The sequence below is a fragment of the Hirundo rustica genome, chromosome 3 (genome assembly GCF_015227805.2).
Source record: "Hirundo rustica isolate bHirRus1 chromosome 3, bHirRus1.pri.v3, whole genome shotgun sequence".
Classification (NCBI taxonomy): Eukaryota; Metazoa; Chordata; class Aves; order Passeriformes; family Hirundinidae; genus Hirundo; species Hirundo rustica.
This window is the reverse complement of record NC_053452.1, coordinates 87,449,194-87,461,942: the sequence shown is the minus strand read 5'-3', so window position 1 is coordinate 87,461,942 and position 12,749 is coordinate 87,449,194. Positions and strand designations below refer to the sequence as shown.

Genomic DNA, 12,749 nt, shown 5'->3' with positions numbered 1-12,749 from the left:
TGCTTTGACTCGGGGTTAGCTTGGTGCTGCCACCCCAAGAAAAAGAATCGAGAAGGGGGAGGGAACCAGGGAAAGGCGAGTTGACTGAGTGATGTCTGGAGGGCGAACTCGTGTGTCTCTTTGGTGATGTGTGCTGCTGTATTGAAATCCACCCCTCTGCTGGAGCTAAGGCAAGAGTTGGAGGCATCTGATGCTGCCGTTTCCAGGGTGAAATTTCTAAGGCTGCTAGCTAAAAGCAACAACGAAAAAAAAAAAATCCCAAATCCTCAGCAAAAATAGCAGTCAGAACAGAAGATCCGGCATCTCCCGGTCCAACTGGCATAACCCAGGCAGCCGTTTGAGAACCACATGCTTTTAACCTAGCCACACGCACGAAGGGGGGAGGGGGGGTGGGGTGTTGGGGAGTGGAGAAAGATAGGGACCAAAAAGACGCTGCAACTACGGAACATCAGATTTTTCACAAAAGAGCAGAAACAGAGCGGGTAGGGGGGGGGAAAAAAAAAAAAAAAAAGAGCGGGTAGGGAAAAAAAAAAAAAAAAAAAAAAGAGCTAGAGAGAGAAACAAAGCCTCCCCCTCTTCCCCCGATGAGTTTTTCGCAGTGCTCTGGTGAGGCTCGGAGGTGGCTGGCAGCGCAGGGGGCGGCTGCTGCCGCGGCTGGCGGGGCTCCGCGCAGCAGCGCCCGGCCGCTGGGCTCAGCACCGCCGCCCGGACAGCTCCGCGCCCTGCCCGCCCTGCCCCACAACAAGTCCCCGCCGCTGTCCGGCAACTCCGCGGCGCGCTCCTCGCCGCGCCGCTGCATTGTCTCCTCACGGAACCGGCCGACAGGCGTAATTACCCCCATTTCCCCCACCCCCTCCTCTCTCTCTCCTTTACAGGAACGACTCTTTGGGAACCTGGTCCACCCAGGGATGTAAAACTGTGCTTACCGATGCATCCCATACGAAATGCTTATGTGATCGTCTCTCTACCTTCGCCATTTTGGCTCAGCAACCTAGAGAAATAGTAAGTAACAAAGAGGGGGGGAAAATCCAGTTTTAATGCAAAAGGGAATGCGGGGGGGCCTGAGGGGGGAGGGGGGAGCTGGTCCAGCTTTGCTCTCAGGTATATTGCAGACGTTGCATTGAGGAATTGTTTAATATTGCAGGCAATCAAATGTTAGTCTCCCGGTGTCTACAGTGTCTCAGATAAATGAATTCCAGATTCTGAGATACAACTAAATCCTAGTGAAATTTGCGTGCTCTCGAACTCTATAATGTTTTTAGAGAAAGCCTTGTAATTGTGGTGCGAATGTGTAGAAAACTTTTGTATTGAACGATTAAGGGAACGTACAGGTCTCTATCATTGCCCTTGGTAGGAAAACCCCAGATACTGTAGTTAAACAGATTGCAGATCTGCATTGGGCATTTTCAGCACAGATTTTCTATGTAGTCTGTTGATATGATTTAAGAAAAATAATCAAGTTTTCTTGAGAAAGAGGGGACATTAAGTGTATGAGCAGACACTCCCAATATTATTGAATGTAAAAACAGCTGAAAAGCAAATATTTGTGAAGTTATCCTGCTAGAGCGTGATTTCATTTTCCTGGTTTTGAAAACATTCAAACAGACTCTTTTTAATAGCAAAGTAAATCCATTTGGGAAAAAAAAGTGGTTGAAATAAAATACTACTTTCTGCCTGAGATCTGGCCTAAGAGTACAGCTGTCTTATATCCTGTTTGGGTGACAAACGATATCTTGATAAATGTAATTTACAATATATCCCTGAAGCTTAAAAAGCATTTAGGTAAACCAGGCATGATATCCTTTAAAACTTTTAGATCTATTTTTTTTTTCATATTTATTAGAAAAACCCAGGTCTATTTCAGAACATGAGTAGATATATATACAGAGGAGTAAAGCTGACCTGATATCTGAGGATAATAGTTTCCCTTACAGCAGGGAAAGCTAGTTTGTTTTCAAGGTCATTCATTTATTTTCATTTTTTCATTAATACACAGAATAAAAATGAAATCATTCTGAATTTGTAGGGTTTTTTATGAAGGCTTATGATACTGTTGCCATAGATATCCTGCCATTCCTTCTAGGCAATCATAGGCCCAAGGAAATTAAGCATGTGAGAATAGTGATTGAAGTCAAAGTTATTAGAAGTCAGAAAGTTTGGTCATTCTGCAACAAGCATAATCAAATTATGAGACAAATTACTGGATTATCTTCAATATATTGGAGTGAAACCAAGCTGTTTGTTTAATGTACAAATCTAAATAGTGCTACTTTTGAAGAGAAGTGTTCATTTTAATTGATATTAACTGGAGAGTCATTTAAACTTGTACTAACATCATAGTCTCCTGTTACACTGTAATATTGCTAGTTTATTTTCCAAAGTATCATGCAGGTATTACAAGGCATTTTAAAGCTCAGAGACCTCTAAAGAATGTATTAAGCAGATCTCAGAGTTATATAGGGATCAGTTTTGGAATTAAGTTGATTTCTTCTTCATAACTAACTAATGTTAGTTAGTTAGTCATAAGTAACGAATATTACTGAAACTATCTGTGATAGTTTTTCAGTTTTTCGGCTTTTAATTTTTCTCTTTTTGCCTTTTTTTTTTTTTTTTTTTTTTCATTTGACTTGTTAGTTTAATTGCTGGAGGATGTTTTTTCTTCATGGTTGCCTGTTGTAACTTTCAGATCATGGAATCATCTGGTACACCCTCAGTGACCTTAATAGTAGGCAGTGGTCTTTCCTGCTTGGCCTTGATCACTCTAGCAGTTGTCTATGCAGCATTATGGAGGTATGTAACAGGTTGAGAAAGCTAAATGTAAAGATGCTGTTATATTTATTTGAATTGCAGTTTAAAGAGACCATTCAAGAGCTCTCATTAAAACATAAAGAGAGCCCACATTTTATGCTTGGAAAGTGAGGGGAAAAAAATAAATTTAAAAAGGAAAAAATCGAGTGCATGCTTTGAAGCATTTGTTGATGTGATTGATCAGTTTTGACCTGATGATGATGATATTGCCCCACTCTTCTCTTTCCCCTCTCTTTCTCCACTTCAGTGGGAATGGTATTGCTCTTTTGGTGGGGTATTCATAGTGCTAAATGAAGGATTCTTATATGTGATATATTTCATGTGAGGCTTCTGGCCTACACCTTTAGCAGCTTTTCTCCCATTAACATTTTTAAGCAAAATTTATAAATAAAATAATACCAAAGTGGCACATTTAGGGAGCTTCAGTCAACTGGTTTTGAGTTTGTTCACATCAGTTATAAGTTTGAATAAAGACCACAAAATTAAATAGTCTTAAATAGTGTGGGGGTGCATTCCAGTGATAGACTTTGTTACCATCCTGAGTTTACAATATTAAAATATTATATTTACTTAAAAGTGCAAAAAATACTTATGGAGTAAATTAATATGAGAAATAATGAGAACTAGCATAATGTCTTTCTGCAGAAGGAACGGAAAAGTAAGAGGAAGAGTCATGCAAAGTAATAAATATTTTTAAAAAGTGAACATGGATTATATTTTAACTTTTTTCAATAATTGAAGTAAAATAAGTTCTTATGAAAGTAATAAGAAACAAGGGGATGAAACAATACATTTATAGTAATATAAAATCAACCAATATAGTTTTGCTTTTAGAAGCAGCTTGATAATTTTACACTCATTTCTCTATCACTCTTATGTACCACAGAGACTCAGGATTAGAAATATGTATAATTATTAAGAATATCTAGTTACATAAGTTATGATAAAAGACTATAAAAATTATCAGTTCTTGTCTGTCAAAACTAAGAATTAGAGTATTTCAGGATATTATTCCCATCTGAAGAACTATAGTGTTATTTTTTGCACTCCCTGATATATTTAGCACTTGGATAGAAACACTGTCATGCTCAGTGGAACTGGTCTACTCCATTATTTAAATTAGGTACAAGGAAGTAATTCTTTACTGTGAGGGTGGTGAGGCACTGGAACAGGTTGTCCATAGAAGCTGTGGATGCCCCATCCCTGGAAGTGTTCGAGGCCAGTTTGCATGGGGTGTTGAGCAACCTGGTCCAGTGGAATGTGTCCCTGCCCATGTCAGGGGGTTGCAACTAGATGACTTTAAGTTCTCTTCCAACCCAAGCAATTCTTTGACTACAGTTCTGCAAACTTCCAGGTGAAGATAAACTGTTATGCGTTATGGCTTAAGTCAATGCTGAGAGCTCCTGTTGCACTGGATTTACTCAGCCACTAAGGTCCTTTTTAATCCATGGGCACACAGTGTTGGGAGTTGGCCCAGGTGAATCAATAGTTAACAAGTTACAAAGTAGCAGTGTTCTCTCTGTGTGAACAAAGGCGCTGGACTTCTTGTATTTGTTCGCAAATACATAGAATTAGCCTTAAGAATGTTGCTATATTTTAATGAAGAATGTGACTGTGGTATTAGGGTTGTTCTGACTAACTAAAAAAATATAATGCTGTACGTTACAAAAAATGTAATGCTCTTGATATGCAAGCAAAAAGAACTATAATTAATTTCATTTGTGTCCAAAGCTCAGCATTTCCTGTGGGTTCAACAGCCTTTTCTACTACTTCCTCAGAGTCAGCTATGGGTGTACATCTCAGGAGGACACAGCAATATTAACTGAACTCCAGTGAGAAGCATATAGTATAGGTTGTAGCATATATAAGGATATGGGATGGTCTTCAGAGGAATTGAGCACCCTTAACTTTCATTTATTTTAGTAGTCAACATTTACTGCTAACAGCTTTAAAGATCAGGTCAGGAAGGTGCTTCTCTTGTAACCTTAATCATTCTCTTTCTGTCCTGTAGCATATGAGAGAAAAACATACAGAAAACATACAGAAAAACAAGAACACTTGCATCTTGAAAGCAAATATGTAATAAGACTTTTTGACATTTTCATCTTCAGCATATTTGTAAAATTAATATGATAAGTTTTCAAGGGTGACTGTGATGTTCACTGTTATAATTTAATCTTTCTTTACACATTTGGATATTTTTTGGCATTCAGTCTTATGAAGATATTACAGCACTATTGGAACATCAAGATTAATGTTATCCTTATCCCAGTAATGTGTTTCAAAATTCACTGCCATAGTATCATCCACCAATCTGCATCTTATGTATGCATCATGGATCAAATCTTCTGTTTATGTAAATCACCATATTTTGCTGAAGTTAGTAATTATGAGTGGTCTGTGCCAGCTGTGGATATTCCCAGGGACAAGCAGAGAGCATAAGAAGTTCCTGACATGAATGCGTGTAAGCCCATTATTTTCAGTATGGTGTTAGAACCGTGTTGCCAGCAGTTTTCAAAGGAATCACTGGTAGATTATTTTTTAGAAATATCAAGATACTTGATATAAGAGGAAATTGTGAAATATCTATCAAAATATAGTAGCTTTCTTGTTTGTATTGTTATAGCTCTCTAATGCTCTTTCTGAGCACATGAGAGGGAACACCTCTCTTTCAGAATATCTCCAATATTTAATGGAAGAACTAAATCAAAGCTTTGGATGACTTATTGGTTGTTTTCTTTTTAGAAAATTTGTACCCTCTCTTTGTTTCTTTTAACAGGTACATCAGATCTGAGAGGTCCATAATTCTAATCAATTTCTGCCTGTCAATTATCTCATCAAATATCCTTATCCTGGTTGGACAGACTCAGACACATAACAAGGTATGAGATGGATTATTTTAAATTTTCCCTTAAATATTAATATAATTGTTTTATTTCTTCCTAGCTTAAAATAATTACATCCATTTAGTCCTATACTCATAGGACTTGGTGCTTTTGTAAAATATTAAGAGACAAGGGAAAATATTTACCATCTTACGTAGTCTATTTTTTCCCTTCCAAAAATCCCTTTTGGTATTGTTCCCTCTAGATAAGCTGTGTTCTCTGTGGTAGACTTGTGTGTTTTATAACTAAATTTCAAAGCAAAAAAGTTCAAAGGCTCAACATCAAAAGCACAAATTCTGATTCATTATAATAGTTGTAATAGGATTGTGCTACAGTGTTTTTGTCTTTTTATTAACACACTGGTACTCAAAAGGCAAGTAGAAATTGCTTAGAAGTTAGAGTACGATTCTTGAAAATGTGCAGAAACAGACATCATAACAAGCCATAGAACTGTTAGATCTCTGACTGATGTAGCTATAAGAAAGTAATAACCCTGCATACCTTACTTAGTGATGTATTGCTGATTTATTAATAATCTGTTCTCTGAACATCATTGTCATTTGTGCCTCTCCTGTAGAACTGCAGGCTTGCCAGTGTTTTGAGGAATCACCCAGTGCCTGGTGATGCTAGGCAGCTTTCACAAGTGGCAATAAGTTGTTGCTTAAAATCTACAAACTACAGGATTGCTTGGAATAGAAAATAGTGTGTAGTTGCTTAACTGGGCATTATGTGATAGAATGCTGTGAAGTTTTGGAGTAAGCAAGTACTTGTAAAGTAGTTCTTTTCCCCACTGTGTTAAACTACTTAATGCACTGCTATCTTCATTTTTCTAATATTGAACGAAATAATGTTCATCATCTGCTATAGGAGCTGGTGTTTCTACAACACACCTGTAATTAATCATTACTTCTTTTCAAATAAGTGCTTAGCAGTTTAGCTTCCATAACTCTCATAAATTGAATGCAAGTCACGTAGCTGAACTTTGTGAAACATATCCAAACCAAGCATACTCATTTCCAGAACATACGGTTAGAGAATTATTGAAGTCGAGATATTAATATGCTTTTAAAGTTTTGAAAGTGTGAAGAGGTACAAATAAACAAAATATGGATTTCCAGAAGAAACCCATTTAACTCTCACAGATTTTATTCAGAGGGGATAAAAGCAATGTGCTAACAACTTCCGAGTACCAGAGTACATAAGATTAATCCTTCCTAGAATTTCAGCACTAACGTACATAGTCATGTATACTATTTTATTATGCATTTCAAGAATGTATTTCAAGATATGGTTCAGTAGCTGCAAGTTCCTGTGTACATTGACACTGTAGAATCCGAGTTTCAGGGCATCAGAACAAGTGTGTTGGATAACACATTTCCTAGATGTGTTGGCAACCTTCTTCTGATACTTGATTGAGGGAACACTGAACTAAAACATGCTGTTAATCCAGTTCCTTTCTATTAATCTTAATCTCTTTGATCTCCCTCACTTCTGTTTCTGAACTTCTGAAAATACAGACTTATTTCTGTGACCAACAGATCCAAAAATGCAGATATCAAAGGAAATAATTGACAGAAAAAAGCACGTCACAAAGTTTATGGCTTTAATTTGCAGTCTGAAAAATTATTGTAAAAATAACACTTCTTGCTACACTTGTCCTCTTTTTGAGTCCACATGTTGCTTTTGATACATCTACCAACCAGGAGCTTCTAGCCAGGAAGCACATCTAATGGCTCAAAGGCAAAATTTGTTTATATGGCAAGACATCCCGTGTTACAAACCAAAACTGTTTTCATCACAATGTTGAGTGATATATGAATATATTGTAGCTCCAAAAGGCTGGCCTGTGAATGCACCATCATCAAAAATGGCCAGCTAACACCACTGTTAAGTGAAAATTTGTTCAAATAAAAGCAATCATATCTGGGTATGACTTCACTGTGTTTGTAAGTAGGGATGTGTATAGGCATCAGATGTATTTGAATCCAAGTTCTGATATTTCTTTTAATTTTCAAGATTTTAATTATCAAGAAGTCAGTGTTTGATTTTAAGTCCATACATCTAGACTGCAATACCGACAACTGTAGGAAAAATTATGTTTTCATTTTGCTGAGTTGGAAAATTAAATCTGTAAATGAAAACTTTAGAAAGAAAGTCAGGTCCTGACCTGTGATTTAAAATTTAAGATATTTTAGATTTGTTGCTGAGATTTTATTATGAGTTTTCAGTGTTTGAAAATTTTGGGAGAAATCTTAGGTATATTTTATTAAGACTATATAATATTCAAGTCAGCAAAAATTGTTTGATGACTAAAGGCTGAAGTAGTATTTTATAGCAAGAAGATGAGCTCTCCTTTTTTTTTAATGCATTGGAGAACATTTGAGAAACATATTATGCCAAGTGTGAGTTTGTTCGCTCTGTTCCATTCTCATTCGTCTGTTTATACTATTCTTATATTATTGGGGCAGCTAGTTAACATCCGCATGATGATATTCACATTCACATTCACAGTGCTGAAGCATGTCCCTTTTTTTCCCCTATGCTTTAGTTTTGCTCTGAATTTAAATTGTCTGTAGCTCTATATTTGTGTATATTTCCTTTTTTGGAAGATCCTCGTAAATGCCATCAAAGATGAATTCCAGTTTAAAGTTGAACAGTATGTAAATTAAACATACTGAAGATATATTTAAAGCAAATAGCGTATTGTTGATTTGTTTGCAGTTTGTGGTTTCTTTTATCTGTATTAAACACTTCACAAACTACTTTTATTAACTTCAGTGCTATTCAGTCTCCAAGAACTTTCTGTGGCAGATTTTAGTACACCCACATTGAGTGTCTTGGTCTAGATAAGTGCAAGCTTTTTATTATTTTCTTTCTGGTTTAAAAAAATCATAGGTATTCTAGAATGTTAGGTTTAGCTCTGCTCTTTGAAAGCTGAGTATATCATCGACGTTTTTGCAAAAGCTTATTTTAATGAAACCTAAGTGAGTTTGAAAATTGCATTCTCTTTGGTTCAACTAAGTTCTGTCTTTTTCAGTAAAAAAGATCACCTCCCATGGGCAGAAATGGACAAAATATTTAGTGAGAACATGTAGAAGAAATGTATATTATTTGAAATTTTCCATTTCTCATACTACCTGTTTAAAAGGGATTTTTTTTTTTTTTTTTTTTTTTTTTTGGGGGGGGGGGGTCCAATTTAAGTAACCTGGGGATACCAACAGTAAAACAGAGGTCTAGGTCATGGGTCATTTCAGCTTATTTTAGAGTAGTTCATGAGGGAAGTCATGGAGGAGAGTAGGGTTTGGACTGGGATAGCAAAAGACCTTTGTCAACAGAAAAGTTTTGCCCCTTTATTCTTTCTTAGCAAAACACGTTGTGCATTTTGTTGAAGGACACAGCTGAGAAATGTTCTGCTTTTTTCATTATGTTTCCCTGAACCTTTGAAAACACAGAACTTTATTCAAAGCTTTCTTAATGTTTCAGACTGTGTAAAAAATTTCTGTTCTGTCAGATCTTGATTTGAAATACAGGACACTGAAGGATGAAATTACAAAAATATTAAATTAATTATGTATCTTGTTTAAAAATAGTTGGTGTTATACTGTGCATGAGAAGCATATTAATTTACTTTAGCATTTCTTTCTGTCTCATTTTCTTTCCACTATTAAATGTTAGTCTCATAATCATATTTAAACTTGACAATATGCAATTGCTGCACTTTAACAACTGAATTTAGTTTTAACTCTGAAATTAAGTCTCCTGAATTAAGGAAGGGTAAAACTTCTCATTTGTAACCTAATTGTTCAAAGATCTATTATTTCACAAAACCTGTGAGATATCCCTAAAATCTACAAAAGCATTACTTTATAGATAATACTTACTTCAAAGTAAAAATATTTATTTTGAAGAGACTGACAGGTACTTTTAGGAAATATCTATCAGTGATTTGCAGCTTTCACTGTATCATAACTCTTTCTATATTATGTTTCCTAATGTTCTTCTTGCCATCAAGAAAAATGGCTGTATTTCTTCTATATGTGGACCTTTAACGTTTAAGCTATAAACTTTTACTATGCTTCTGATCTAATTTAATAAATAGATTCTTTACCTCCCATAAGTTATTGATTAATATTATGTGGACTTTTTTAATAAATTCCCTTTTATATACATTCAGAAACGATCCTGGTTTGTTCACAGTTTTGCCTAAACAAAAACACATTTACTTTTTGATATAATCAATTCCCGTGTGTCTATTTTTCCTGTGAAGTAAACAAAGATTAATACAATTTGAAATAAACAATAGAATTCCTTATACATATGAGAAAAAATTAATTATTTTCTATATAATCTGATACTAGCTATAAGTAAGGGTGCATTGCTGATGTTTGGGTCACTTGTGAGAAAGTGTCATATTTTAAATATATTTTTAAAACATATTTTTAAAGATTAAGTGCATTTTGTGAGCCATAGTCAGGTTTCTGTGTGCCTACCATGGAAAGAACAGGGAAGATGTTAATGCAAGATTTAGTCACCCTGATATTCTGTGTCATTCATGTTTAATTGCACTATCCAGTTTATTATGCTTACTATTGTATTTTTTAAATTCATCTCTTAGACCATACCTTAAAAGAGATGAAAAAGGCCTGTCCTGATCACCATAACATAAACTGTCAGTAGCCTGACATTGTAAACAAGCAAACCCCCATAAAAACATGTAGATAATAAGATTAGAATGTTCACTAAATAGACTGACTGGACAAAAATAACCCACTTTTAGCATTTTCTTTAATAGAGGTGTTAGGTTGAAAGAAACAAGTAGAAGTGGAAAGATGCTGAGAAGACAAGCATTCCTTTCCCATAGCACTCTGAAGCAGCTAACTGCAAAACTAGAGCTCTCTCAGGTTTTGAGAGATGGTGGGTGGTGGGATCCCCTGAGAAACCTGCAAATGTTCAGGTGATACTAATACTGCCTCTAAACACGTAGCTCTTGCCCCATATCTGCCACTGACTTACAGATGCAGGTATCATGGCAATATATCTCCTAGGAAACAGCGGGGGAGACCTTAGAGCAGATGGAATGAACAGAGAAATGATGCTAACACAGCATTAAGGTTGTGTTAAAAAATCAATGAGGAAGTAGGGAATTCAGTATGTCAAGCAGTTGCACTCCATATTTCAGGTCTTTCTGTAGAACTTCAAGGGAATACCCTCCATTTAAGAAGGTGAAGCCTGAGAAAATATATCCTTCCATTTTTGTCAGTATCCAACTTCCAAATTAACACCTACTCTGCTGAGTGTTTTGTTTTTTGGTTTGTTTTCTTTTGTGGTTTTTTTGTTTGTTTGTTTGTTTGTTTGTTTGTTAGGTGTTTTTTGGTGGTGGTGGTGGTGGTTTTTTGGGGTTGTGTGTGTGTGTGTGTGTGCGCACGCAACAGCTTTTTGAGTAGGTGACCCAGCGATTCTCTGGTATGGAACATCCATCCCAGAAACACACCAGTAAATAGGTCAGGAGTCAGAGTGCACTGCACCACACATATCTGTCTGCTGTGTGTTTTGAAACTCAGAAACAACCAAAGGGAGAGAAGACAATTTAGCTGAATAACTATAAGTATTACAGGAGTAGGTCTGTTTAAGCAATGCTGTTTTATCATGCCAAATTCTGACAAAACCTGTTAACATCAGCTGAATTAACTACCTGCTTTTAGATTCTCAACAGAACCTCTGGGAGCAGATCTTTCTTACCCAAGATCACTAAACATTGTCATTCATGTTACTGTTACCTGCCTCAGAGGAGAAGGTAACATTCTTCTCAAAAGTGCCTGTCAGACTGTTTCTCAAAATACATCAACTTTATCATTCAGTTTGCTATAGCTAAACAAAACAGACACTTTGATTGTAAGTAGGTTACAGGGAAAAAATTGGTTAGATTTTAGGAGCGTGTGTTCTCTGTCTCCTATCCACAGACCCTTTTAAAAAACACTCTGAACTATTTTAGAATCCCAGAATTGTTCAGTATGGAAAATGTATCCAACCTCATTCTCAAGGCAGGGGCAGCTGTCAGGTTGAAACAGGTTGCTCAAGGCTTTATATAGTAGTAAAGTCTTGAGAACCTCCAAACATGGAAATGGTAGATCTTCCTTGGGAAACTTGATCCACAACTTGGCTGTCCTCATGGTCAAAATGGATTTCCTAATATCTGGTATGGACCTCCTCTTGTTTCTTTATGCCCATTGCCATCCCACTACACATCACGGTGAAGAACCTGGCTTCATCTTGTCAGTGACCTTTCTGCAGGCACTGACAGGTTGTTCTGAGATGCTATTAGCTCAGACTTTCCTGAGGTAACTCTCTGCTGTCCTACTCTGACCAGAATTCTGTGGATTTTCCTCCTTGATCTTCACAACCTGTTTAGAGTAGGTTTTTCTCTTCTAGAATTCACCCCCACTGCTCTAAGAAAAATAGCTTATTCTCTAAAAACACCTTTCTGAACTATTTCAGACAATCTGTTGATGACTCAAGCAGTTATTTTTGGGCTTCACACCTTTTTCACACCTCTCTTTTGCCTATTTTTTTGAATTTCAATAGAAATAGAAAGGTAGGCAATGGGAAATAGAATAATCTACAGTTAAATGTTCATGTCTTTCGCTTACATGATTTTAATTTTAAGAAAGAGGAAACAATAAACAATTCTAAGCAATAGTAAAAATCATTTTAAAATGGAGTTACCATGGCAATTAACATCGTAAAACTAAAGAATTTAAGTAAGAATAACAACAGCAACATCAAAATCAAGTATTTGTTTATTTTCATTCTAATACGAACACTGAATTCCAATGGATTTTCATATGTGAATTACCCTTTCTAAGAATCTAGGCATGAAAACCCTTTGTCACATAAACACAAACAGATACAGAAACACAGTAAGATTTTTTTTATTTTTTTTAAATAGATGTCTGGTAAAATAATACATAAAAAATCACAGCTCTGAGATAAATGCAAGGTAATTCTTCTGCCCTGCAACAGTAATTATTACATCATTACTCTTTCTGTGCAACAGAA

General features: G+C 36.0%; 1 protein-coding gene across 8 annotated transcripts in view; it reads left to right on the top strand.

Moving 5' to 3' along the window:
* Window positions 1-12,749, top strand: part of ADGRB3 (adhesion G protein-coupled receptor B3) — a 465,849-nt gene that overhangs the window by 366,797 nt on the left and 86,303 nt on the right. For all 8 annotated transcript variants that reach the window (XM_040057981.2, XM_058419650.1, XM_058419651.1 and 5 more), the window contains 3 exons: window positions 876-1,002; window positions 2,687-2,790; window positions 5,588-5,690. In XM_040057981.2, coding sequence (XP_039913915.1) covers window positions 876-1,002; window positions 2,687-2,790; window positions 5,588-5,690 — 334 coding nt within the window. The remainder of the gene's footprint in view (window positions 1-875; window positions 1,003-2,686; window positions 2,791-5,587; window positions 5,691-12,749) is intronic.